The 26,006-nt window shown below is 60.9% G+C and overlaps 2 protein-coding genes across 3 annotated transcripts in view; one reads left to right on the top strand and one right to left on the bottom strand.

Moving 5' to 3' along the window:
• The window catches only part of MYO7B (myosin VIIB), a 94,103-nt gene extending 73,015 nt beyond the window's left edge, over nucleotides 1-21,088 (top strand). The window contains exons 26-47 of the mRNA XM_058549740.1: nucleotides 994-1,120; nucleotides 2,820-2,939; nucleotides 4,121-4,294; nucleotides 5,040-5,267; nucleotides 6,623-6,790; nucleotides 9,681-9,798; nucleotides 9,882-10,008; nucleotides 11,033-11,199; nucleotides 12,215-12,396; nucleotides 13,331-13,461; nucleotides 13,797-13,954; nucleotides 14,510-14,663; nucleotides 15,170-15,325; nucleotides 16,288-16,393; nucleotides 17,236-17,349; nucleotides 17,649-17,736; nucleotides 18,370-18,476; nucleotides 18,992-19,177; nucleotides 19,504-19,620; nucleotides 19,837-19,920; nucleotides 20,131-20,250; nucleotides 20,696-21,088. Coding sequence (XP_058405723.1) covers nucleotides 994-1,120; nucleotides 2,820-2,939; nucleotides 4,121-4,294; nucleotides 5,040-5,267; nucleotides 6,623-6,790; nucleotides 9,681-9,798; nucleotides 9,882-10,008; nucleotides 11,033-11,199; nucleotides 12,215-12,396; nucleotides 13,331-13,461; nucleotides 13,797-13,954; nucleotides 14,510-14,663; nucleotides 15,170-15,325; nucleotides 16,288-16,393; nucleotides 17,236-17,349; nucleotides 17,649-17,736; nucleotides 18,370-18,476; nucleotides 18,992-19,177; nucleotides 19,504-19,620; nucleotides 19,837-19,920; nucleotides 20,131-20,250; nucleotides 20,696-20,797 — 3,034 coding nt within the window. The 3' untranslated portion in view covers nucleotides 20,798-21,088. The remainder of the gene's footprint in view (nucleotides 1-993; nucleotides 1,121-2,819; nucleotides 2,940-4,120; nucleotides 4,295-5,039; nucleotides 5,268-6,622; nucleotides 6,791-9,680; nucleotides 9,799-9,881; nucleotides 10,009-11,032; nucleotides 11,200-12,214; nucleotides 12,397-13,330; nucleotides 13,462-13,796; nucleotides 13,955-14,509; nucleotides 14,664-15,169; nucleotides 15,326-16,287; nucleotides 16,394-17,235; nucleotides 17,350-17,648; nucleotides 17,737-18,369; nucleotides 18,477-18,991; nucleotides 19,178-19,503; nucleotides 19,621-19,836; nucleotides 19,921-20,130; nucleotides 20,251-20,695) is intronic.
• A 675-nt stretch (nucleotides 21,089-21,763) lies between these two features.
• Nucleotides 21,764-26,006, bottom strand: part of LIMS2 (LIM zinc finger domain containing 2) — a 35,662-nt gene continuing 31,419 nt past the window's right edge. For both annotated transcript variants that reach the window (XM_058548750.1, XM_058548751.1), the window contains exons 6-10: nucleotides 25,327-25,477; nucleotides 24,335-24,427; nucleotides 23,717-23,765; nucleotides 23,469-23,544; nucleotides 21,764-22,782 (exon numbers count right to left, since the gene is read on the bottom strand). In XM_058548750.1, the coding sequence (XP_058404733.1) occupies nucleotides 22,635-22,782; nucleotides 23,469-23,544; nucleotides 23,717-23,765; nucleotides 24,335-24,427; nucleotides 25,327-25,477 (517 nt within the window). In that variant the 3' untranslated portion in view covers nucleotides 21,764-22,634. The remainder of the gene's footprint in view (nucleotides 22,783-23,468; nucleotides 23,545-23,716; nucleotides 23,766-24,334; nucleotides 24,428-25,326; nucleotides 25,478-26,006) is intronic.

Here is a 26,006-nt window from a genome sequence, read left to right as displayed (position 1 = left end):
TGCCTGTAGAGACGGCAGAAAGAGGAGGTGTGCTGGAGCTGACTCTACCAGCCCACGAGAGCTGACGGTGCACATCTCTTCCCAACTCTGTGTTCAGTGACATCATGTTTGTAGCTCAAAATTGGCGTTGTTGGGAATATTTACACCACAGAAATTGGCAAAAGCAATAATCAGGACTTTATTTCCCAGGAGAGTTGGTTGTTAAACATTTACCAGCACCACTGAGTAATTAGGGGAAAGATGCTGGCCTCTGGATATGTGAGGTTGGAGGGGCTAGTGGGACCTTTTTATAGGATGCGAGAGGCTTGAGTCAGTGGGGAGGGATCTAGGAGAACCCCCTCCCCCAGAGGAGACAGAGAGGAGAAGCTCATCAGTCTGTGGGAATGGGAATTGGTCAGGAGGTGAGGAGTTGAGGGGTTGTCCCATAAAGTCCCCACTTTTCTCTCTGCAGTGGGGGGTGGCTGTGTTCAGGGAAAGGAGGTGGGCCTCAAGGCAGAGGGAGAAGGTTTGAAATAACCGTGAGGTTGGGGAAAGGAGCAGATTGGGTTAGGCTGGGCTACTGAGGGCAGAGTGTGGCTGGAGACCCATGGGCGCTTCCCGCAGCTGTGCCCACAGTGGGGGTCCAGGGTATTGTGGGCAGAGTGGGTGAGGGAGGGAGAAAAGGCCCAAGGGGACGAGATGACTGACAGAGAGGACAAAGAGCTAAGGCTTGGATGAGATAGGAGACGAGGGCTAACAGGAATGGGGGCGCAGAGCCCTGCAAAGACATTGGAGGTGGCACAGTCCTGGGAGATGACAGGATCCAGGATGGGCCAGGGATGCGGCGGGGAGGCCAGCAAAGGCAATTGGAGGTGAAGAGGCTGGAGGTTGCTCCACGGACAGGATCCCCCCCCTCAGGGGTGCAGAAGAAGCTGGGTGCCTGGGTGCCTCTGTCTCCTGTCATCCCCCAGGGCCAGCCCCCAGCCTGGTCTCCCAGTGGTCTTTGTCTTACAGGGATGAGATTTACTGCCAGATCTGCAAGCAGCTGTCGGAGAACTTCAAAACAAGCAGCCTGGCCCGGGGCTGGATCCTGCTCAACCTCTGCCTGGGCTGCTTCCCACCCTCCGAGAGGTTCCTGAAGGTAGAGTGGGTCTGGGGCAGGGGCTGAAGCAGGGTCAGGTTACAGCTGGAGCAGGGGTCAGCCCTGGGCCCTGGATTAGGTCTGATATCCCAGTCCATGGCCTGGGTCTCCTGCTCCTGCAGGCTGGGTGGGCAGCATGACTGTGCTTGTCTGGGCCTCAGGTTCCCCACCTGTGAAGGAGGGCACTGGACCTGGCTCCTTCCGGGCCCTATTCAGGGTCTCCAAGGCCATTTCACCTGGGCTCAGGCACCAGGACGGCCCTTCTGAGGAGACAATGAGATGGTAGATGAAATGTGCGTTGACAAGACCAAGGTGTCCCGGGAGTGGGCACCGACTGGAGGCTGGCTGCAGCATCTCTCTTCAGTCCTTAGAACGAAACATGGAGGCTGACAGGTGCTTCCAAGTGTTAGAGGCCCCAGGGTCGCTGCTTAACACAGACACACCTCGTTTTATTGAGCTTTGCTTTGTTGCACTTCATGGATATTGCAATTTTTACAAGACCCTCCACCAGCAAAAAGATTCCGACTCGCTGGAGGCTCAGATGATGGTTAGCATTTTTTAGCAATAAAGTATTTTTTAATTCAAGTATTTTAGACATAATGCTATTGCATACTTTATAGACTGCAGTATCGTGAAAATGTAACTTTTATATGCACTGAGAAACAGAAAATTCATGTGACTCACTTTCCTGCGATACTCGCTTTATTGTGGTGATTTGGAACCAAACCCGCAGTATCTCCAAGGTATGCCTGTGTATCTTTGGTTTTGATTATAAAAGTGATACACAGGAAATGCAGAAATTCTGAAAAGAAAATAAAAGTCATGCCCACACACAGAGGTAACCCGGCCTGCTGAGTTACAGAGGCCCACTTGTGACTTCCTCTAGTGTCCCTTCTGGGACAGCAGGAAGCACAGTCACCCCGCCGTCTGCCTGGCACTAGGGCCACTCCTGACACCAGCAAACTCTTCAGTCAGCATCTCCTCACAACATCTCTCTGCGAGACAAAGAGATTTTCTTTTTATTTTTTTCTTTTTATTTTTTTTCTGAGGAAGACTGGCCCTGGGCTAACATCCGTGCCCATCTTCCTCCGCTTTATATGGGATGCTGCCACAGCATGGCTTGACAAGCGGTGCGTTGGTGCGCTCGGGATCCAAATCTGCGAATCCCGGGCCGCCGAAGCAGAGCACGAGCACTTAACCGCTGCGCCACCGGGCCGGCCCTGAGACAGAGATTTTCGACACATTTTGTTAAACATATTTTCAACATCGACTCTCCTATGTTTTTCACTTATCTCCGTGAGTGTCTTCTCATGTTATAGACATTCCCCCGTTGCCGGCTTTAACACCATCTATATACAGCCATCCCAGGGAGTATTTCACTTGTTGATGGACATTTCAGGTCCATCTTCCAATTGCTCATCACCATAAACACCACTGCCATTAAAAAACACGTTTGCTTTTAAGATGAGTTTGAATTATTGGGTCAAAGAGTATGCACATTTTAAAACTATATACTATTTAAAACATATTGCCAAATTGCTCCTCAGAAATGCCGTGCCAGTTTATATTCCCTCTCATGGTGTGTGAGAATGCCCCTCTCAGCACCGAATAGTATAATTTTTAGAATCCACTTGGACGGTGAGTAGAGAGTGGCTTCCATTCTAAGTATTTTCCTCCCTGTCCCTCCCTCGCCCACCAGTATCTGCTGAACTTCATTGGTCAAGGGCCGGCCAGCTACGGGCCCTTCTGCATTGAGCGCCTGAGACGCACCTGTGCCAATGGGGTGCGCACAGAGCCCCCTACCTGGCTGGAGCTGCAGGTAGGGGCCGGCAGGGGCGGGAGGCGGTCACTGTGGGGTGGCGCCAGCCCGGTGGCTCCTCCAGCACACCTCATGGGCGCCCTCCTCGTCCTGCCACTGGGGAGTGTGTCCTCCAGGCTGCTCCACCCTTCGTGGTGCCCTCTGTGCCAGTGGCCCCTGGGAGGCCCCCACCCCGGGGCTCAGCCTTCCCAGGTGTGGCCCTGGCTTCAGAGGTGTCCTGCCTAGGTCTAAATCCACATTCCTTTAGCGCTCCTGGCTGAAGGGGAAAATAAACCGGATAAATCACTTAGCATTGCAATGTGAATGACTGCTAATTGCCTCATGACCCCTCCCAAGGACATTTGAGGAGAGGAGGTTTATAAAGAAGGCAGGGGCCATTCCAAGGTTGTCATCCTTGGTGTCATTGCTGTCTGTGTCACCTGTGAGTTCTCACTGTGTCCTCAGGAAGGGTCATTCAGACACAGGCCAGGTTGAGGGGGTACCCCCTGCACCCCACTATATCTGCAGCTCCTGGAAGGCGCTCACTCCTTGTGTCCCGTGGTGCCCTCTACTGGCGGTCACCTCCTGCTGCACCCCTTCCTGTTGTCACCCTGCCACCCAAGTCCGCGGGCCTCCCCCTCTTCTACCTTATCTGCCTGCCTGGCCGGTGAGCCCTGAAGCTGCACACGGACTTGTAGCAGCTGTGTGGGCATCCTCACACCCTGTCGCGCACAGAGAGGAGCCGTAGCTGCCATGGACCCAGAATGTTCCAGAGTACACGACTCGGAGGTTTTCATGCACTCTTCCAACCTCCTGTGATTCTAAGCCACTGAACCTCACCAAATCTCAGGGTTCTCTTGTAAAACTAGGGCTTTCTGCCAGCAGGTGCACCCTGCGGGCCACCTGCTGAGGCCACCTTGGGGAAGCATGCAACCTGCCGGACCACACTATGGGCAACGCTGCTCTTGCGCAGCCGCGTCCGGCAGTTCAGCAGCCAGCGTCTGTTGGCCAGAACTTTGTTAGCCCGTGCTGAGCCGGGTGGAGCTTCAGAAGGCCCAGCCCTCGGGAACCCATGGGGATGGACAAGCAGGGCCGCAGATGCAGGAGAGGAGGGGCTGGCGGGCCCGCCTCCGGTCCCAGGGTTCCGGAAGCTCCGGGGCAGGCAGCTGAGCCCTGCCGGCTGAGTCTTCATCTGTCCCCAGGCTGTCAAGTCCAAGAAACACATCCCCATCCATGTCATCTTGGTGACTGGAGAGAGCCTGACTGTCACGGTCGACTCAGCCTCAACGTCGCGGGAAGTCTGCCTGCACATCGCCCGCAAGCAGGGCCTGAGTGACCACCTGGGCTTTTCCCTCCAGGTCGCCGTGTATGACAAGGTACTGGCCAGGTGTCCCATCCATCACCCGCCTCCCTCACACACCCAGGCCAGCTTGAGCCCTCGCACCATGCCAACCTGACTGCTGCTCGCCCTCCCAGCCGCCAAACAGACATGCACACACACGCACACACTCTCACAGACATGCCTCGTAACCAGGCAGTCTGTCCTCTCGCCTGAGCACTCACACACTCAGCCCAGCAGCTGTACTTCAGCCCCGAACAGTGTCACATGCACACCTTGTCAGTCCCCTGCCACGCCTGAGCGGCTCACGCACACATGTCTACCAGGCACTTGCACATCCTGCTCCAAGCCCCCTCACACCAGGGAGCTGCAGACCCCCATGCAGCAGATATGGAGGGCCACATGGGCACAGCCCCTCCTGTACCCCACACCATCACCCAGCCAAATGCCCTTACTCTCATGCCCACAGCCTCAGACTCAGACACACTCATGCCAACCAGCCAGTCACACGTTGCAACTCCAGTCACGTCAGCCACGGGCACCCATCTCCACCCCTTTTGGGAGAAGGGTTTCAGGGTGACGGACAGGCTGTGCCCCGATGTGGAGAGACCCTTCAGGCATCAAAATGGGTTCCTGTCCTCCAGGAACCCGCAGTCGGTGGCTGAGCACACACCTCCACACGCATTTGCTGAGGCTAGGTGTCCCCACGGGGCCTGGCACACAGCAGCTGCCCCTGATTCTGGCCTCAGTTGTGGTCCTTCTGCCCCTGGTTCTGGCCTCAGTTCTGGTCCCTGGGCAGCGGGCGTGACCATGTGATGGACGCCATCGCCCAGTGTGAGCAGCTGGCCCGGGAAAGGGGCGAGAAGGAGCGGCAGTCGCCCTGGCGCATCTACTTCCGGAAGGAGTTCTTCACACCCTGGCATGACTCCCAGGAGGATCCCGTCAGTACCGAGCTCATCTACCGCCAAATCCTCCGTGGAGTCTGGTCCGGCGAGTACAGCTTTGAGAAGGTGAGAGGGCACCGCAGCCGTCAGGCCCTGAGGTCGACCCCTCAGATGGCCGGAGGAAGCCCCGTGTTCCAGGGCAGGTGCAGGGGCTGCAGGGGCCAAAGCAAGGGCGGGCCTGGCTGCGGCCATCAGGGGACACCGCATGGAGGGGGCCGTGGAGAATGTGGAGGGACAGGAGGCAGAGGCAGAGGAACGGGCCCAGGAAGGCGGTCGTGGGGTACATGTGCCCGGGCCCCTCTGCTGGGCATGCAGCTATCCCTTCCCACCCGCCTCCATTCCCTCCTCCCTTGGACCACAGGTTTGCCAAGCCCCTGGGGTCCTGGTACCAGCAGCAGGCAGGAAAGGCCTCCCGTCGGCCGCAGGCCCACCTGGCCTCACCACAGCAGCTGTTTATGGGGCAGCAGGGTGCTAGTGCTCAAGTGCAAGTCCCACCTGTGCCTCTTCCTGGTGGTGGGACTTGGGAACGTTGTGTCACCTCTCTGAGCCACAGGCACTCATCTGGAAAGTGTAGAGAGTAACAAGCGCTCTGTGCAGTTGTGAGAATGGAGGGATGGGAGCTCACGCACCCAAAGTCCTGAGAGCAGCGCTGCACCTGTTCAGCAGGTGCAGACCTCCCCGTGCCTGAGTCAGGAGGATGCTGCTCTCCAGACTGGAGGTGGCTGCAGCAGTCCTGGAGGCCTTCCTGGAACATGGCAGTGGGCAGGGAGAAGCAGGGGCAAGGGGGACAGGGGGCTCAGAGGGCAGGCAGCTCGGTGGCTCTGCAAGGTTTTGGTCTCCCAGAGAGAATAGGGCTGCTTGGCACGTGGGGGGCCCCTGGAGCAGGGAACCCTGCCTTGTGCGGGGCCATGCTGGTGCTTACACTAGATCCTATCCAACTGAGTCCTTGCAGAAGCCCCACAGGGGTGGTCACGGGTCACCCTTGACAAGTGAGGACTGGCTAGGACAAGGTAAAGGCCTTGCCCACATTATCCCACTCAGAGCAGCGATGTTGCCGTTCCACCCAGGCCTGAGAGCTCCCTCGCCCACAGTGGGGAGAGGAGAGTGGGGCATCAACCCTTGTCCTCAGGCAGAGGGCCGGCAGGGCCCAGGCCAAGGCTGCCAGGACGTCCCAGCCTGCCAGCAGGAGCGCAGCCTGCACTTGGGCCCAGTCAGGGCGCACGGTGGCTCCACCCACTGTGTTGGGGAAGGAGCAGGTCCTGCCTAGCGGATGCAGCAGGACAGTGGCTGCTCACACTCCCAGTTCTGGCCCGAGTGTTGGTCATCTCTCTGTGCTGGGATGAGAGCTGGGGCATGGGGTGGGCACGTCCTGGGGAGCGTGGACTCGCACACATCTCCCACACATGTCCCCGGCTGTGCAGGAGGAAGAGCTGGTAGAGCTGCTGGCCCGGCACTGCTATGTGCAGCTAGGCGCCGTGGCGAGGAGCGAGGCCATCCAGGAGCTGCTGCCCAGCTGTGTCCCCTCCAAGCTGTACAGGACCAAGGCCCCGGAGAAGTGGGCTAGCCTCGTCACTGCCGCCCATGCCAAGGTCAGCCTCCTCAAAGCCTGGGCGCTCGGCTAAAGGGCTCTCCTCTAGGGTGGTGGGGGCCCCAGGTGTGTAGAGGGGGTGGAGCTGCTCCCCACAAGCCACCCCCTCACCAGCAGGGGAGGGGAACTAACTTGTCAGTTAGCATAGCTCTGTCTCTTCAGGTTTAAACCATCTCGTTCAGTTCTACTCCCTGTCACGGGCCCATTCCACATTCCCTCCTCCTCTCAAGTTGGCATCTTGGGTGGGTCTCTACTGCAGTGTCTGACCAGGTCCTGGCCTTTCAGCACAAGAGAGCATGCACAGCTGCTGACTGCTGACCACGCCCTTGCCTCAGCATCAGTCCTGCCCTTGGAGGCCTCCCGGTCCTGGCCCCAGGCCTTTCCGTGTCCCCTCGCTGGGCCCTGCATGCTTGCTGCCGGCTCTGGACAGTAGGGAGGGCCACTGCTTTTCTACCCCAGCTTGGTCAGCCTACACCATGTGGACGTGAGTCCTCCTGGGGCTGACAGCCTCTTGCCACGCCACTACCCAACCCCAGCACACACTCATGTTCCCAGGATCACCCACAGCACTGGAAGTGTCTGCTGCTCCCTGAACTTCCACCCAAGAAGGGACAGCAGAGACACACCATCTGATTCACAGTCCCCTGCCTCCCTTCCCCTTCTCACAGGGGCAGCCCTCCCCAAACCTACCCCTCTGCCAGAGCCTCCTTCCTCCCAGGGTGCTGAGCTCTGCAGCATTGCTGAGGATGCAGAGGAGTCTCTGAGGTGCCAGGCCTGGCTAGCTGCTGCTGCTGCCGCAGGGGAGCTGTGCATAAGAGGTTACTGAGGATAAACCATTTGGCTAATACCACACCCTCAATTATCCCCATGATACTGTGGCCCAAGAAAGGACAGGACAGGGAGTGGGGAATAAGGAGACAGCACAGTGCCTGCTTGTCAGGAGTTGACAGCCCAGTGCAGAGAGATAAGCCCCAGGTGAGTGGTTCAGGCAGCAGGGGCTGTTAAGTTCAGAGACAGGTGGTGAGGATGACCAAGCAATGCAGTCTCCATTCTGCCACCCAGAAGGGGGGGTGCCCAACATGGGCCTGTGGGCAGGGGTCCTGTGTGCCTGCGGTTTGGGAAATGCAGCCTGCATTGTCCCGCTCTTAGCAAGTCACAGTGCACAGCCACTTATGAAAGGCTCTGAGAAGTCCTGCAGTAAGAAGCCTGATTGTTTTACCTACATTTCTCAAACATACTTGACCACGAACCTTTGTCCACCAGGCGTCCACTAGCATCCTGTGGGAACACTCCTTGGTGCCAGGCCAAGGAGTGCCTCCCCCTTTGGGGAAGCAAAGCCCTCTTGGTCGTTTTTGGTGTTTCCCAGTCTGAGTGGATGCGTTTGCAGGAGAGAGACCATGGACTTTTTAGGGCTCGGACAAGAGGGGAGGGGAGCCAGAGGTGCACATGAACCCAAATGGTCAAGAGTGAGAAGTGGCTTCATAACTTGGGAAGGGGGAGTTGCGGTGAAGGTAAAGAATTGGGAAATTTTACCGCATCCTATTTTTCCAAAGTGAACATACTTTCACTGATTTTTTAAATTGAACCCTTAAAACATTATGTACATTATGTACATTTATTTGTAATGTACATTACCAAACAAATCAGAAAATGCAGACAAATACAAAGAAAAAAGTGAAATCACCAATAATATCACATCAAAGAGATTTTCACTCTTAACCTTGTGGTGTATTGCTTCTATTCATATGTCCACAACTGAGATATAGATACGACTAGAGAGAAGCGCACCTTTATGAAAACAGGATCGTGACTTAGGACAGCTTTCACTGTGCTGCCTCACCTAACCACGTGGCGTGATAGTTCCACGTCACTAAACACTGATCTCTGTGTTTGTTTCCGGTGGCTGCGTGGTCCTGCGTTGTGCTATTGAACTGAAATTTACTTTTACTGATCCCTGTTGATGAATGTTCAAGTCATTCCGCATTTTTCACTGTTAATACAACAAGGTGAACCACTTGGTAGATACAGCTTTTATATACTTGACAGTTATTTCCTCAGAATAATTTCCTAGAAATGGGATTCAGAGTGCATGAATGTTCTAAAATACTTAATACATGTTGCATATTGCCGATCACCCTTCAGATATGATGCATCAATTTGCATTCCCAAACCCAGGATATGAATATTACCCACCACTTTTCAAAGCAGGAACAAGAGAAATAACATTTTATTCAACAAACAGTAACAAGAAAGTTCAGTTGCAGACATAGAGCAGTGGGGCTGGGGAGAGGAGAAGGGGACGTGGGGAAAGAACCGAGAGAGAGAGAGGAAGGGAAGTTGAGGATGGGGACTAGAGGGGGAGGCTGAGATGGATAATTCCAGAGAAGAAAGACAGAGAGAAGATCTAAGGACACGGAGACACACCAAGACGGGCCTCATGCACAGAGCAAGATACAGACCCACGAGGCCTATGTGGGCAAGAGCGAGCCCAAGTGCACACAGAGGCACAGGCACTCGCTGACACGCCAGACAAGCGCACCTCTTAGCGCCTCGTAGACTTGGGTGCTGAGACAGCCAAGCCGGGGCCCTACAATCCTCTGGTGTCCTGAAGCTAAAGAGGGAGAAAGCCTTCCTCCTTTCTCAAAACCACCCTGTGAAGGGTCCTCCCCCGGGGCAGGGGAGTGGGGGTAAAGTACGGCGGCATCAGCCCACGAGCCTCCCCACTCCAGCCTTTGCCGGGCACTAGCCCTGCTTTAAGCAGAGCCTTCGCAGAATGATCCAGCAAACAAGGGAGTCTTTGGGCACTTACACAAGTAAGTAGCCGGGGGGGAGGCCGTGGTTACTGAATGAGAGATGAGTGATGGAGGTCACACACCGTGTCTCCCGTGCAGGCGCCGTACACCCAGAAGCAGGTGACGCCGCTGGCCGTGCAGGAGCAGGTGGTGGACGCCGCCCGCGTGCAGTGGCCGATGCTCTTCTCCCAGCTCTTTGAACTCACCACACTCTCCGGTAACGGCATTTGATAGGGTAGGGAGTGCAGGCGGGGTCCCTGGGACTAGCCCAGACTTCACACCCCTGTCTTCTCTGGCCAGGCCCCCGACTGCCCAAGACTCAGCTGATCTTGGCTGTTAACTGGAAGGGGCTGTACTTCCTGGACCAGAGGGAGAAGATGCTCCTAGAACTCTCTTTCCCAGAGGTCATGAGTCTGATCACCAACAGGTGGGTGCCCCAAGGGAAGATGCCCCAAATCTCTGTCTCCTCTTTGGGGCTCCAGGAGAGAGGGAGGTGCATTGTCCCTGGTGCCTCACTCAGGTACAGGGATAAGGATTGACATGTACAGTATGGTGGCCTTTGGACTCAGGACCCCACCCTCCCCTGTCTCGGGGCTGGCACTGCCCCATTAAGTACTGCAGCTGTGCATCATGCACTGCCCTCTCAGCCTTCTCTTTAAAACCCAGACCCACCTGGAAAGGGCACAGGCTCTTTCGCTTCTCATGGGCAAGAACTGATCTCACGGAAGGTACAGACCACCTGGGAAAGGGAGCGAGGGACAGGGCCTGGGTGTGTGCCAGCGATGCTAGGGCAGCCTTGCAGGCCAGGCTAGGCCTCGGACCCCCCAGCCCCATGGTTCTCCATGGCTCTCAGCTGCTGAGAAGCCTCTAGGCCCTTTGGGAAGGCCTGCCTGTGCCCTCCAGAGCACCCCTTGGTTAAAGCACACCCCAGTGTGGCATGACCATTACAGTCGCTACCAGTGTGTGCAGGATGCGCACTGGCCACCACTTACTGAGGCTGACAGTGCTGGGCACTTTTCCTTTCATGAAGTCCTCACAGTGCCATCCAGTCTGCAGATGAATAAACTGAGGCACGCAGAGGCTGGGTAGCTCACCCACAGTCCCAGAGCGAGCACATGGCAGAGCTGGCACCTCGCCTCAGCTCCAGTGAGTTTTGCAGTGTCCCTGTGGTGGGTCTGCACACCAGACCCAGAGCTGACCCCAGACTGGGGCTTGGCCCCACCCGCCGCCTCTTAGGACCAAGGGGCCCTGAGCTCTAGCCGTCACTTGACCACACACACCTGGGATTTGGGCCGACCTGAGCTCAGACCTGGCCCTGCCAGCGGCCCTGGACAAGTCGCTGTGTTTCCTCATCTGTAACTCAGGAGGGTCATCCCCTCTGAGGCTGTGGAGGGGCTCACACGGGGAGGGAGGAGGAGGCCTCTGGTCACGTGGTACTCTTCGTCCCTCAGGGAGGCCCGGGGCGGGCAGAGGCTGGTGCTCTGCACACTGCACGAGGAGGAGTACGAGTTCCTGTCCCCTAGCAGTGTGGCCATCGCCGAGCTGGTGGCCTTGTTTCTGGAGGGCTTGAAGGAGAGGTCCGTGTTCGCCATGGCCCTGCAAGACAGGAAGGCCACAGGTGCCCAGCCGGGTGGGGTGGGGGGTCATGTGATCAACGGGAGGGCAGCTTACTCACGGCCATGTCGGCCATGTCGCAGCAGTGGTGTGGCAGAGAGAGGGAGAGAGTGCCACAAAGCCCTGTGGGTGCAGACCTGCCTTCCACAAAATGAGGGGGTTAAAAGAGGAGGGGGTTAAAGGATCTCAGACCTCTGAGGAGACCCCAGCAGAGGACTGTACCACTGCAGGATGCCCAGGAAGGGCCAACGCCCCCTGCAGAGACCCACCGGGCCACCTGCCTGTGCTTTGCACACCATCCCCACAGCGACCCTGTAAGGCCGTTGTACAGTCAGGGAAGCAGAGGCTCAGAGAAGGGAAGCAGCTTGTCCAGGGTCACACTGCTCAGTGGGGTGGGGGATTTGAGCCCTAGCAGTCTCGTCCTCAGCCCCAGCTTCCCCGCAGGCCTGAGCTCCCGCAAGAGCTGAGCATTCGTGGGAAATTAGGTGGGGCGTTCATGCTTCAGAAGGGAGTAGGCAGGCTCAGTGCATGGGGTCTTACAGTGGTCAGAAACCTCAGCCCTGAAACATTATTCCTGTTGTCCGTTCCATCCCGACGGCTGCCACAGGAGGGAGGGATTATGACCTCCATTTTACAAACGAGGAACCGGCTCAGAGGTCCCACAGTGCTCAGGCAGGCACGGTGATACCAGCCTGGCTCTTCTCCTGCCCTCCTGCCCCGGCCTCTTGCCTCGTAGGCCACAGCTCCTGGTCAGGCCTCTGAGCAGGCCTCCTGAGGCTGGGGCCGTGGTCAGAGCTCCCCAGCCCACCCCCCGTCCCTGGGCTCTGTACCTGTCCAGGCCCTCTGAGGGCTGAGCTCTGGCTTCCCACCACCATTCCTTTTCAGAGTGGCCTTGGGTCCACTGCTCAGTTTCCTCAGTTTCCTCATCTGTCAAAATGCCAGCACAGCCTCTGGCCTCTGCAGAGCCCTTAACAAATGGTGGCTTTTCTGCCCCTTGTATGTGTGACCTGGAATTGCAGATGACGCCACCCTCCTGCCCTTCAAGAAGGGGGACTTGCTGATCCTGACAAAGAAGCAGCGGCTGTTGGCCTCTGAGAACTGGAGCCTGGGCCAGAACGACAGGACGGGCAAGACAGGGCTGGTGCCCACGGCCTGCCTCTACACCATCCCGACGGTCACCAAGCCCTCAGCACAGCTGCTGGTAACTCATGAGCTCACCTGTCCTCAGCCTGGGCACCCGAGCGCGCGTGAGGAGGTGGCCCAGGAGGCCTGGCCTGGGGTCCCACCTCACAGAGGGCCTCACAGAGGCGCCAGGTCAGCTCTGCCAGCCCTGTCATCCCTCTGGGGTGACTGTGAAGCTGGCACAGTGTTTCTAAATGCCTGGCACAGCGTTTGACACTCAATAGGTGCTCAATAAATGGGCATCCCTTCCGTCTCTCCCACTACGGTGTGTCCTGGGAACAATCCCAGCCTTGTCTCGGCCTCATTTAACCCTGACCCAAGGGGCCCATGTCTCCCTACCCCTGAGAACCACCCCACCCCACCCCCAAGAGCAGCCACATGGGGAGACAGGACAGACAGGCATTCTAGCATGCACACATTGAGTGCCAACTGTGTGCCTGTGCCTGCAGTAAAGGATTGAACACAATTGTGGCTCTGCCCTCAAGGGACATTTGGGCAAATGACCAATTGATGGCAAGTGTGCAAAGTGCCACCGAGAAGAAGCACTGGGTGTTATGTGAGGGCGGGGGCTCACCACCGAGCTCCGGGGAAGGCATCCCTAAGAGTGACATTGGTGCTGAGGCCTGAAGCGGGGGGGGGGGGGCACAGGGGAGGAAAAGGGGGGTGCCAGGCAGGCAGGGCCATGGTGAGGGATGCTCCTAAAAAGAGGTTCCCTGTGGAAAGAAGCCTGGTGGGTCTCAGAAACCCTCCAAAGGGAAAAGAAACAGGCTCAGAGAGGTTGAGTCACCAGTCCTGGGTCACACAGCAGGTGATACTGGAGGGGTAGGCCCAGGCCTGTTCAGCCCTGTGGTCCAGTCCCTCCCAAGTCACTAAGGCAGCCAGGCCAAGAGGATCCCAAGGGAAGGGCCTGTGGATAGTGGCTCCTGGACACCCACAAGCCTGTGCCCCCACAGAGCTTGCTGGCCATGTCACCAGAAAAGCGGAAGCTGGCAGCCCAGGAGGGGCGGCCCCCAGAGCTGCCACCTGAGGAGGAGCCCAAGGAGAAGCCGCACACCCTGGAGGAATTCTCCTACGAGTTTTTCAGGTACTCACCCCACCCCACCTGGCCCCAACCAGCCCCTCTGTGTTCCTGAGGGCTGGGGAGGCCACAGAGGCAGGGGCAGCGCCTGCCTGGCCTCCCTGGCAGGGAGGGGACCCTCTGACCCTCCCATGGCCACCTCGGGAGGTTGGGGGCGGGGAGTGACATGTTTCTTGGCTGAGTGCTGTGAGCACAGGGGGTACCCCACGGGGCCCCACACTGCAGCCCGGCTCTCTCTCCCCACTGTGTGCACACAGTAGGTGGGCGGGGAGGAGACAGAGGAAAAGCACTGGCAGGGGAGGCGCACGGCAGGCCCTCATGCTGGCCTCCATCCTTGACAGGGCCCCGGAGAAGGAGACCATCAGTAGAGCCATGTTCCCTCTGGCCCGGACCCGGGGCCGCCTGTGGGCCCACTCTCCTGAGCCGCTGCGGCAGCCTCTGCTCAAGCGCGTCCATGCCAACGCTGAGCTGCGGGACCTCGCCTGCCAGACCTTCATTGATATCCTGCCCCAGCCAGCCTGCCCCAGTGCCACGCCAACCCCAGGGGCACGGCCCCACAGCCGCCCTGCAAGAGGCCAGGCCTCACAGAGCAGGGCAGAGGCAACATGCAGCTCATGGGGCCGGTCGGGAGTTAGTGTAGGGCCCGGGTCAGGGGGTCAGTGTGGGGCTGGAATCAGGGGTCAGTTTAGGGGTGGGGTCAGGGGTCAGTGTGGGGCTGGAGTCAGGGGTCAGTGTGGGGCCTGGGTCAGGGGTCAGTGTGGGGCCTGGGTCAGGAATCAGTGTGGGGCTGGAATCAGGGGTCAGTGTAGGGGTGGGGTCAGTGTGGGGCTAGAGTCAGAGGTCAGTGTAGGGGTGGTATCAGGGATCAGTGTGTGGCTGATCAGGGGTGGAGTCAGGGGTCAGTGAGGAGGTGGGGTCAGGGGTCAGTGTGGGCCAGTCTGGGGTCAGTTTTGGGGCTGGGTCAGGGGTCAGTGTGGGGCCTGGGTCAGGGGATCAGGCTCAGGGTCAATGGTGACAGGCAGGCACGCCAGCACATTCTCCTTAACAGCAGCACCCATCCTCAGGTACATGGGTGACTACCCCTCCCGGCAGGCCTGGACCTCCCTGGAGCTCAGCGACCAGATCTTCTCATTGGCCCTGCAGGACACGGCCCTGCAGGATGAGGTCTACTGCCAGATCCTGAAGCAGCTGACACACAATACCCAGAGGTCTGCTGGGGCAGGATGGGGTGCAGGCCACCAGGCTCCGTGCCCAGGCCCCCTCAGTCCTCGCCCCAGCCCCCAGAGGCTGTGCCCACTGTCCAGAGGGGGAGGCAGTGGCTCGTGGAGGCTCACAGCCTGCCCGGGAGCAGGGAGGGCTGGAGCCTGGTCTGTCCTGCTGACTGCCTGAGGGTGGTCAGAGCAGAGAGGGAACAGACCTGCCCTGGGCCCTGCCGCCTACTCCTCCTTTGTGAGCCAGGCAGGCCATGGCCTCTCTACACCTCAGGGCCCTCCTCCACAAAATGGGCGCGTAGCATCCCTGCCCGTCTCATGGGTGTGAAAATCTCTGTGGCACTGGGGAGCTGGGCAGCGGGCCAGCTGCATCCTCTCCCCGGCCAGGCCCCACAGACTCCCACAGCCTCAGGCAGGCCTCACATCCACCTCTCCGCAGTGCCTGGCTGGCCCAGGGCCCCCGGGAGGGCCCTTCCTGGGCTGATGGGCAGTGCCGCCCCCAGGTACAGCGAGGAGCGGGGCTGGCAGCTGCTGTGGCTCTGCACAGGCCTCTTCCCGCCTGGCAAGGCCCTGCTGCCCCACGCCCAGAAGTTCATAGACACTCGGAGGAGGAAGCTGCTGGCCCCTGACTGCAGCCGCCGTATCCAGAGGGTGCTGAGGTGAGCATCACATGCCAGCCCCATGCCCCTGGAGCATTGGCCAGGCCAGTGTGCAGGGGTGCTGAGGGGACCAGCCGGCCCTCCAGGAGCTTGTGGTCCAGTGGGGACACTGGCCAGCGGGGACCAGGCTCTGGTCCTCTTCAGAAACTGCTGTCACTTTGGGGAGGCAGGACCAGCCCCCAGCCACTGGGGAGAAAGGCAGAGGGTGAGGCCCAGGAGGGTCACAAGGAGGCCTGGGGGGTCAGTAGAAGCTTCTGGCAGGCTCAGTGGTAGCCATGTGCTCCTCTGCCCCCACGGCTGCCTGTCTGGGGTACAGAGGGAACTGCCTGGAGGCCAGAGGGTGACATCAATGCCCTAAGCCACCCTTCTCCTGCCAAGCCCAGCCCAGAGTGGCCAAGGTCAGAGGCCCATGCCTGTCCATCCGTGTGCAGTCTCCCTGCCCCCGCCCTCCCACAGCCAGGCAGCTCTTCCTTGGCTCGGTCTGGGTTCTCCTCCATGCCGCCTGCCCCTCTGGCTTGGCCTCCTGTGGCTGTGGGGTAGAGTGCCTTGGCCGTGTGGGCGGCCATGACAGTGAGTGGCGGCCCTGGTCATGGAGGGGGAGATGGGTGCCCTCAGGGAGGCCCTGATGGAGTCCGCGACCCCTGCCCGGAGCCCCTGCTGTGTGAAAACGAGAACACGACCCACCCTGCCAGCTGGCACCCTACCCCGGAGGCCCTGGCCAGCCCGGGTCCCCTCCCCATGTGTGTCCCCAGCCTGCTCCTCAGAATCCTGGGTCACCTGGGGGATGAGTCCAGGCTGGCCTCTGCCTCCTCCTCTGGGCCACGTGCTGAGCACCCCAGGAAGGGGCAGCCCCCTGGGAACCGCGCCCTGGGCAGTGGTCTCTAGGGTTGTTCTGGAGGCTGGCGGCTGGGCTGGGCTCGGGTGGCAGGCAGGGTGGCACATGCAGCACTGTCCTGCTCTAGGGCGGGGCCCCGGAAGCAGCCCCCACACCAGAGGGAGGTGGAGGCCGTGGAGCAGAACATCTTCCCCATCCGCCACAAGATCTACTTCCCCAACGACACTATTGAGGTGAGCCCCTGCCCCGAGGGACTCGGGATCCCAGCCCAGAGCAAAGTCCTTCTGCACCTGGGTTACCTGAGGAGAGCGAAAAGAAGCGGACTGACAAGGCTGTTTTCAGAGTTAGAGCAGATCGTCTCACCTTCCCCGCTCCTACCCCCGCCCCATCTGCCCTGAGAAACCTGCCCACGCCCTCCTTGGTGCCCCACAAACAGGACTGAGTGCCATGCGCCCCCAGGTGCTGCCGGCCGGCGCAGGGGCGGGCCGACCCGGGAAGTTCAGGTAGTGCAGTGGGTGATCGGGACTGTCCCAAGGTGTGGAGGGCATTCTAGGCTGAGGCATGGGAGCGAGGAGGCCAGAAGGGTGGGCAGCAGGGTGGAGTCCCAGGGCGTGGGGGCCTGAGAGCAGCGCTGCCTGTGGACAGAGCCCATGCTGTCTGCTGGTGGGAGGTGGGAGACCACCAGGACGGGCTGTGAGGCAGAGGCCCTGGGCCAAGTGGCAGCAGTGGAGCGCAAGGCCGAGGAGGCCGAGGGGACAGTGTGCCTTCACAGCCCTCCCCAACGGCACTGTGGCCTCTACCGTCCTGGAGACGGTCAAGTCCCATAACGGAAAGTTCCCACAGCCTGGCTGCAGGGCTCGGAGAGCAGGTTCAAAAGGCCGGGCCTCTTGGGCCCGAGACAGTGATCGCTGTGACAAAACAACACAAACATCTGGCCGGTTTTCTAGCAGGGAATGCTTGCCCTTCCCAGGACATCCAGCCCCAGTCTTACGGAGGAGCAGTGGGGTCAGGCGATGAGGGGGTCACGCAGGCTGAGCCACGTCCTGAGACATTCACATGCCGCCTCTCTGCCCAGGTGCTGGAGGTGGGCTCCAACATGCGCGTGCGAGAAGTATGCGAGGGCATCGCCGCCACCCTGCAGCTGGCCTCCTGGGAAGGCTGCAGCCTCTTCATCAAGATCGCAGACAAGGTGCGGCTGGCCCGCAGGCCAGGGGCCAGGAGGGAAAGGGGCAGGGGCTGCCGTGTGTGGCAGTCTCCCACCTGTGCTGGGCTGGGCCCCTCAGTGCAGGACGAAGGTGGGCGGGGTCGTGGAGCCCACAAGCAGCCCAATTCACGGACAGGTCTCCAGGGAAGCGAGGCCTGCCCTAGGGCGGCACCCAGCCTCCAGGCCACAGGTGGGCTGGCTGGACCCAGGCCCTCTAGGAGGGCACTCCCCCGGAAGCCCCTCCACCTGAACACCCTCTGTGCCTTCCTCCCCACCCACCCTAGGTCATCAGCCAGAAGGAGGGAGACTTCTTCTTCGACTCCTTGCGGCAGGTATCTGACTGGGTGAGGAAGAACAAGCCCCAGAAAGAAGGTGAGGGGGTCTGTGTGGAGCAGGGTGGGCAGGGAAGGGGGATGGGGTTGGGATGGACGGGGCAGAGGCACAGACTGTCTGCCTCCCTGGGCCAGGGTCGGAAGGCTTCCTGGTACCTCCTGCATGGCCCATGCCCGTTCATTCATTGATTCATTCATTCCCTTTTATGTTCCCTGGGTCATGGGTACGGCCAGGCCTGGGGCCAGGCAGTGAGAGACTTGCCATGGGAGCTCTCCCAGCTGGGGCAGGGCCAGGGCATGGGGACAGACCTAGGACAGATGGCTGGACTGCAGGGTGATGAAGGATGCACGGGACCTGACCCCCACAGGGAGGTCCAGCGACATTCCTGGAGAAGGTGACCTCCGCACTAGTCTTGAAAGATGAGGGAGAGTTGGGGGTCCAGGAGAAGGAAGGCGTGGAGGTTTTCCAGCAGGGGAGGCAGCAGGAGCAAACACAGCCGCCATATGAGGGGCATCCAGGAGCATGTGCAGCGGGCAGGGTGCAGGGACGGGGGCGGCAGCGCCCAGGGCCACGGGAGGGGTTGGAGCCAGCAGCAGAGCCCATGGGGCCAGGGGAGTCCTGGAGGGAGCAGGGCCCAGGGCAGGCTTGGTGCTCACTGCCGGCCCTGCCCAGGGGGCCCCGTGACCCTCCCCTACTGGGTGTACTTCATGCGGAAACTGTGGCTCAACGTGGCCCCGGGGAAGGACGTGAACGCAGACACCGTACTCCATTACCACCAGGTACTGGGCAGGCTCCCTCCTCGGGGGCTTTGGGTCCACCCTCACTCCATCCCACACCTGCCCTGAGAGGTGGAGGAGGCAGCAGGCCAGCGGCTGCCTTGCCCCAGGGCCACCACACGCCAGGGGCTCCTGGAGGCCCTTCAGGCCCCATGTGGTGGGCCGGCCAAGGCCCTGAGGGTTCTGGAGCCAGGAGCAGAGGGACAGCAGCGTTTGGGGACAGCGAAGGTACCAGCACCTGCAGCACGACTGCCAGAGGAGGGGAGGGGCAGAAGGTCCCACGTCCCCTGGAGCACTGGCCCTGAAGAGCTGACCTCAGAGGGAAGAGCAGCCACGACCCCCACGAGACGCCAGGGGCCAGCCCCGACTGGATGGTCCTTCCCCTGCCAGAAACCCTACCCGGAGGGCCCTAGCTTTTTGCTGGCTCAGTCTCCTGGATGGGGGTGGGCTGTCACCCCTGCCACCTGAGCACAAAGGTGGGGGGCAGCAGCCTGAGGCCCAGCGTGTCCATCACCCAGGAGCTGCCCAAGTACCTGCGTGGGTTCCACAAGTGTTCACGGGAAGACGCCATCCACCTGGCAGGCCTCATCTACAAGGCCCAGTTTGACAGTGACCGGGCCCAGCTAGCTGGTATCCCCAAGATCCTGAGGGAACTCGTGCCCGAGAACCTCACACGCCTGATGTCCTCGGAGGAATGGAAAAAGGTCCTTGACAGGGGCTGGGGAGGGGACCTGCCATACCAGGGACCCGGCATGGGGCTGGGTGCCAGGACCTGCCTGGGCAAGATGAGCACGTTCCTGGGCTGGAAGGTGGTCTGGGCCTGCGGACACCATGCCTGCATGCCGTCCACAGCACTCGGGAGACGCGCTCTCCTCCCCAGGGGCTGGAGGACACGCTTGGCTCTAAGTGCCCCCCAGGGTGGCCTCTGGCAGGCAGGCGCTGCCCTGGAGCCAGGCCTTGGGGCCCCATCTGGAGGGCCTGGTTGGGCAGAGTGGGACCCACAGGCCCTCACCAGCCCTCACCTCCCCAGAGCATCCTTCTGGCCTGTGACAAGCACAGGGACAAGACGGTGGAGGAGGCCAAAGTGGCCTTCCTGAAGTGGATCTGCCGGTGGCCCACCTTTGGGTCTGCCTTCTTTGAGGTGAAGGTAGGCCTCACCACCACCCCCCAGCCGTCCTCACCAAGCAGGCCCCAGCAGCTCTGGCCTCAGCAGCCTGAGCTTCTCCTCAAACACACATCTCGAGGTGGGGCCAGCCACCAGGTTTCGGAGGAGCATGCGTGCACGTGTGTGCGTGCGTGTGCCTCGGGGCGGTGGTCGCTTGGCCTCCTGGGCTGGGCTGTGACCACTGTGACCCTTCCCCAGCAAACCTCAGAGCCCTCCTACCCGGACATCATCCTCATCGCCATCAACCGGCACGGGGTTCTGCTTATCCACCCCAAGACCAAGGTAGCAGCAGGGCCCCGGCAGGGCTAGGGAGGCCGCCAGGGTCCCAGGACCCCTGTGCGGGTGGGGCTGCGGTCACCTGCCCTCCTGTACCCCCACATGGCCCCATGGGCTCTGGAGGACCCCAGAGCAGCAGCTCAGACTCAGGGCCCCAGGGCCCCAGGGCCCCAGGGCTTCAGCCGGCTCCCACCCACCCTGCCACCCCGCCCCCAGGAGCTGCTCACCACCTACCCCTTCACCAAGATCGCCAGCTGGAGCAGTGGCAGCACCTACTTCCACATGGTGCTAGGGAGCCTGGGCCGGGGCAGCCGCCTGCTGTGTGAGACCTCTCTGGTGAGCGCCAGGCCTGGGGGCCTCCTGGGGGCCCCGAGTCCCTTCTCCTCGCCAGACACACAGACGGAGAGGCACTGGGGACTGGGTTTCCCCCACCCTGACCCTCGCCTGCCCCCAGGCAAGGTGCTCACTATGAGGGCCCAGCCACCTGTGCCTGGGCTGGGCCAGGCCGGGCTGGACCAGCAGAGGCCTGGAAGGAGGCACAGCGAGGGAAGGGCTGGGCGTGTTACCCAAGGAGCGTGGCAGCAAGGCCTGCTTGTGGGGCCTGTGGTCCTGGGCACTCTGAGGAGCGAGGGGGACTCTGTTCCCAGCAGCAGGAGCCCTACTTCCCTCCCCACCTCCCTGCCCCGTATGTCGCAGAGGCAGAAGCTGGGCACTGCCAGGCCCTGGTCGAAGCGCCCCAGCTGTGCCCCGCATCCTCTGACCTCCCCCTTCCCCTGTCCAGGGTTACAAGATGGACGACCTGCTGACCTCGTATGTGCAGCAGCTCCTGAGCACCATGAACAAGCAGTGGGGCTCCCGGGCCCCAGCCCTGGCCGATCTGTAGCAGTGGGGGCTTGCCTGCCACTCAGTCACCCTCCCAGTCTGGGGTCCTGGGGCACTTCCCTGGTGCCCTTCTCTCAGCCCAGGGCCTGCCTCCTGCAGGCAGTCTTTCATTTTGCCCTCTCCCCAAAACACCCCCACACCCCTCTGCAGCCCAAGTGGGCCCTCTCCCCTAGGTGCTGACCATGGGGGCCAAAGGAGGGAGCCCAGGGGGAGGCCGGGACTGTCAGGCCTCCAGGCCGATGGGTGGATGGCTAAGATGACCCACCTCCCCAAAAATGTTCAATAAAAATTCACGGAGCAGCAGGGTGTGTGTCAGTGAGAGAAGGTGGGGGGGAGGGGGTCGGTCAGGTGGGCAGGAGGCCCAGGAGGCACTGGCCAGCAAAAGGTCTCTTCCAGAAGAAGCAAAAAGCATTGTGACTTCTCCAGGGATACGGGATGACAACTCTGTGCTCAGGAAATGACTTCACTGGTTTCTCCCTCCCTCCCTCCTTCCCTTCCTGTTTCTCCCCTGGGGAGAGTCTTCCTAAGAGGCCCCTGTGCACGCCTTTTCTCCTTCCCCCACAGGGCACTGGGACACATGCACTGCTGCCAGTGGGCCTGGTGGAGGTGCAGGCCACTAGCTTCCTGCTAAGGCTGGCCTCCGCCCAGGTAGGGGGCAGAGCTGGAGGCAGGGCCTTGGAAGCCTGGGTTCACTTCCGAAGTGCTAGAAAGCCCTGTCAGACCCTGCCCCCACCCCACCCACCAGGCTGGCCTTCATGGACTGAGGGCTTCTGCCTGGCCTTGTCTCCAAGCCCGGATGGCAGCCTGGCCCTGGGAACAAGGGCTGGGTCCCACCTGAACAACGCTCACCTGTCCTATCTGACACCTGCTCTTTCGGTGTTCAACAACCCTGCAGCAGTGCGTCCACAGGGGCTGCTGCCCCACCACCTCACGCCCGATGCCACAAACTACGCGGGCCGTGTGATGTGTAAATAAGCCTTCATTGGTTGTGCAAGTGTGAGTCCCAACACCAGGTCCCTGGAGGGTAGGAATGAGCCACCCACCTGACCCCACCACCTCCGGGCCCCCAGCCACACCCAGAGAGTCAGAGTGTGCCCTGGGGGGGGGGGTGGAGCTGGAGGGGCCATGGGGAACCACAGCGGCCCGGGTTGGGGCTGGACTGGCCAAGGCCGGATTCAGGAAGGAGGCCTCCTGAGTGATGGTGGTGGGGCCTGGTGATGCGTGGGGTGCGGCTGGTAGGGCTTGCTGGCCCAGTTTGGGCACAGGGATCCTATTTGGTTGAGTGAGTGTGTGGCTGAGGGATGCAAGAGTGGTTCCCCAGAGGCTCCCATTCTCGTGGCCCTGGTCCGAGGGCCATCTGTGCACAGTGGGGCCACTTTGGGGTGGAGGCTGGCCAAGCTCCCACAGGAGACAGTGAACTGCCAGGCCTCCTGCAGGGATGGGACAGGTCAGGACAGGCTGGAGCCAGGTGACTCCAGGCCCTGATGCGCTCCTGTCCCTGGAGGACCTCAGGCTGAACCTTGCGGGCACAGGCCTGTCACAGGCTGACTACCTCCAGGACCCCTGCCTCTGCCCCTGGCCTGCAAAGAAGGAAGGGGAGGAGCCCATGGGAGGGAGAGAAGAGACAGGTGGGGAAGAGGCAGAGATGAGGGAATAGAGGGAAAAGGAGGGACTGCTGAGCAGAGAGAGAAGTGGGGAGAACAGAGGGAGGGCAGGAGATGGGGAGAGGTGACAGACAGAGGAGATGAGATGAGGAGCCGAGGCAGTAAACAGAAGGGGGCAGCAGGAGCAGGAAGACAAGCAGGGAGGGAGAGGCAGGAGGGCAGGCAGGGGGCCTCTCAGGCGGAGTTGAGGCCCACAGCCTTGGGGTGGGCCTTGCGGGCGGCCAGCTCCGACAGCTTCTTCAGCCGCTTCTTCAGCTCCAGCGGGAACTTCTCGTAGCATCTCTTACACACGGGCTTCATGTCGAACTCCACAAACTTGTTCCTGGGGAGGAAGTCCCACAGTCAGGAGAGCCCCATGGCCCACCAGCCCCGAGCCAGGCCTCCTCTGACCCGTCGAGGCCGAGGAGTGGGCTTCCCTGGCTCCTAGCCCACAGCCTCCCCCACCAGCCTGCTTCCAGCCCGCAGGCCAGGCCCCAGGTGAGCTTCTGGCCAGAGGTCACAGTGAACGAGAGAGGGGCCTGCAGGTCTCCCTCCGCTCCTAGAGGCTTCTCTCCAATTCTGACACTCCAGAACCCTCCATGGCTCCCTGCTGTCCTCAGAAACCTGGGCTCCACTGCAGCTCACAGCTCCAGCCATCCTGCACCCCTCTTGGCCTCCTGGATGAACCTGCGGTCTGACGCCTTTGCCTCTGAACATGCTATTCCCTGGGCTGGAATGCCCTTCCCTCCCCAGAGCCCATGGTCTTTGCGGTGTGTTGGAGGCTCGTGTCACTGTGCCCTGGGGGTCCCTGGACCTGCCACCATGGGGCTAGGCTACCCCTTGCTCCCAGCGCATCCCCAGGGCCTGACCACAGTGAGCATTCAGGGAAGGCCTAATGAAAGGAAGAGCCCACGGAAAGCCCACTCAAATCCGAGCCATGAGGAGGGAGGGGAAGGGAGGGAGGGAGACACCGTGCAGTCTCTCTCTGCCCACCAGCCCCCTGGGGCCCCTGGAGGCTGGCTGACTTACTTCAGGGTGAGCTTGCCGCTGCAGGCGGAACAGGAGAAGCAGTTCACACACCAGGCCTTGTTGAGGGCTGACACCACTGTGAGGGGCGGATGCGGATGGTGCTCAGCAGCCCCTTCCCAGGCCGGCCGCAGGCCCAGCTGTGCAAAGTGAGGGCCAGCTGGGCCCGCAGCTGCAGGACCCAGGGCCCAGAGGGAGAGCGGGGGCCCGGGGCCGAGGAGGGGGGCTGCACAGGGACAGAGGAGCCTTACCGTCGCCCTCAATCACACGGCTGCAGTTGTAGCAGACATCCCCAAAGAGCTGTGGACAGAGAGGGTATCAGCCAGGCAGATGTGCCCCAGCCCAGGGCAGGATGTGAGGGCACCCTGGGCCCATCAGAATCTCCCCTCTGGGAAGGGCCACAGTGGAGGCATTACTCCCCAAAAAGCCCCTTTGCTCCTGCTGGTGTCCTGAGAGGTGTGGGCCAGGATGGTTACCCCTGTCTTCTGCGCCAGAGCAGCTGGGCGGCTTTGCCAGACGTAGCAGGAGGGGGACGATGAATGTCACACTGTGACATTGTCATCTCGTTCGGTCCCCACAACAGGCTTGGGCCATAGGGGCACATTTCTCAAATGAGGACAGAGGCCTCTCTCAAATGAGAGAGGGCTGCTGAGCTGGGAGCTGGGCCGGAGCACATAGGCCTGGCTCAGCACCCACCACGCTCCTGAGGGGGCTGCCCTGCATCCTCTCCTGCTCTGACGCCTGCAGCCTTCCCGCCCACCTCCCTGCAGGCTCCCCACCACCCCTCAGCCCCCAACAGGCGCAGGCAGCTCCCCTCCAGACCTGTGACTTCGCAGGTCCTGCCAGCGCGCCCTCGGGCCCCGCCCTACCTGGTTGTAGTGGGTCTCGCAATAAGCCAGGCCCTTCTTCTCATAGTGCCGGTGACCCAGGAATGGCTTCTCACACTTGGCACAGACAAAGTGCTAGGAGGGGAGGGGCCCAGTCAGGTCTGGAGCACGACCGGGACAGGACGCAGAGGCCAGGGGTGGAGTGCCTCCTATGCCCACAGGTGCGCAGTGGAGCTGACACCTCCACAGACTGTCCTTGCATCAGCAGACCCCACTCCTTCCTTAACGCACAGTGACACTGGCGTCACCATCCTCTCTGGGCCTGCTTCCCACCTGGGCAACCTCAGCCCAAGTTGTCAGGGGAGGAGCCTGTGCCATGGCGGGCCCTCCCATGTGGGGCCAATGTTATTAGCGTGGTGCCTCTTGGAAGGCTGCACATGTCTGCCTCCCATGGGCGTCCCCTACAAGCCCTCATGTCTCTGAGCAGCATCTTCTTGTTCGGCAAGGATTCGGCGTGTGGGGGTCCACCCTCCCACAGCGGGACCTTCTCAAAGAGACCACCCAAGGCAGAGATTCTGGGACACAGAGCTGGTCAGGTCACTGGGGATCGAAAACCTCCCTTGGAAGTAGTGTCCATAAGACCATAAGAGCCCACAGTGCAGGGGTGAGTGTTCCAGGTGACCCAGGTGGGCACACTTGAGGAGCTCACCACCAGGTGTGCCCAGCTTCCATGTCTACACGGGCTGTACACACACCCAGTTCTGTCAACTGCAATCCCACAGGGCTCCCTGGGCACATGGTCCCCAAGGTCTTCTTATCACTTTGGAATCCTCTAGAAGGCCAGGATGAGGAGGAAGGAAGGCAAGCATGGCTGCCCAACCATGGTCTGTGTGCTCAGGTCTCCTGGCCAGGGGTGAGGAGGCGCAGCACCCAAGAGGAAGGTGCCTGCTGGGAGCCAGCTCCACAGCCTGGGAGTGGGAGTGGGGAGGGGCTGCAGGAGGACCCCACCTCCCATCTAGGCTGGCCTCACTCACCTCCACATGCCACTGCTTGCCCAGCGCGTTGACCACACGGCCCTCGATGGGCCGGCGGCAGGCCCCACAGATGGGGACGCCCATCTTGTCATGGCAGGGCAGGCAGTAGAGCTCACCCTTCAGCTCGCGGGCCTCAGCAGTCAGCTCCTTCCTGGAAGACAGCACAGAGCCCCCAGGTGGCCTCCTTCTCTGGGGGCCCACGCTGGCAGGGGTCACACCAGCCCCTCTAGCCCCAGGGGTGCAGCTTCCTGAGAGGCCCCGTTCTGTCCCAGCAGAGTGCCCAGGGCAGGCGGCTCTTTGATCTCTGATTGTTTTGGAGGCTTCCTGTGCCCCAGACAGGCCCCGGGCACAGGAATCCCGCATGGCCCTTGCAGAAGGCGGCCTGTGTTCGGCACCGTCACGCCCTCTGAGAAGCAGATCTGTTCTCCAGGCCCCTCCATACCAGACTGGGGGTCTGGGGCAGGCACAAGGGGATGGCTCTGTAGCCTCTCTCTCCTCTCTTCTCCCCTCTCCAACACCAGCACCAACCCCTCCTCCTCAGCCTTGCCCTCCGAGCCTTCGATTCCTTCCTCTCAGCTTCATCTGGGGCCCAGCCCTCCCTCACCCCCTGAGTCTGAAGCCAGGCCCCAGGCAAGTCCTCCCTGAACATAAGCCTGAGAGAGGAGTCTCCCGCAGCGGTG

Source organism: Diceros bicornis, chromosome 10 (assembly GCF_020826845.1).
Source record: "Diceros bicornis minor isolate mBicDic1 chromosome 10, mDicBic1.mat.cur, whole genome shotgun sequence".
Classification (NCBI taxonomy): Eukaryota; Metazoa; Chordata; class Mammalia; order Perissodactyla; family Rhinocerotidae; genus Diceros; species Diceros bicornis.
Note: the sequence above shows the minus strand (reverse complement) of the source record. Positions and strands in the feature narration are given on the sequence as shown.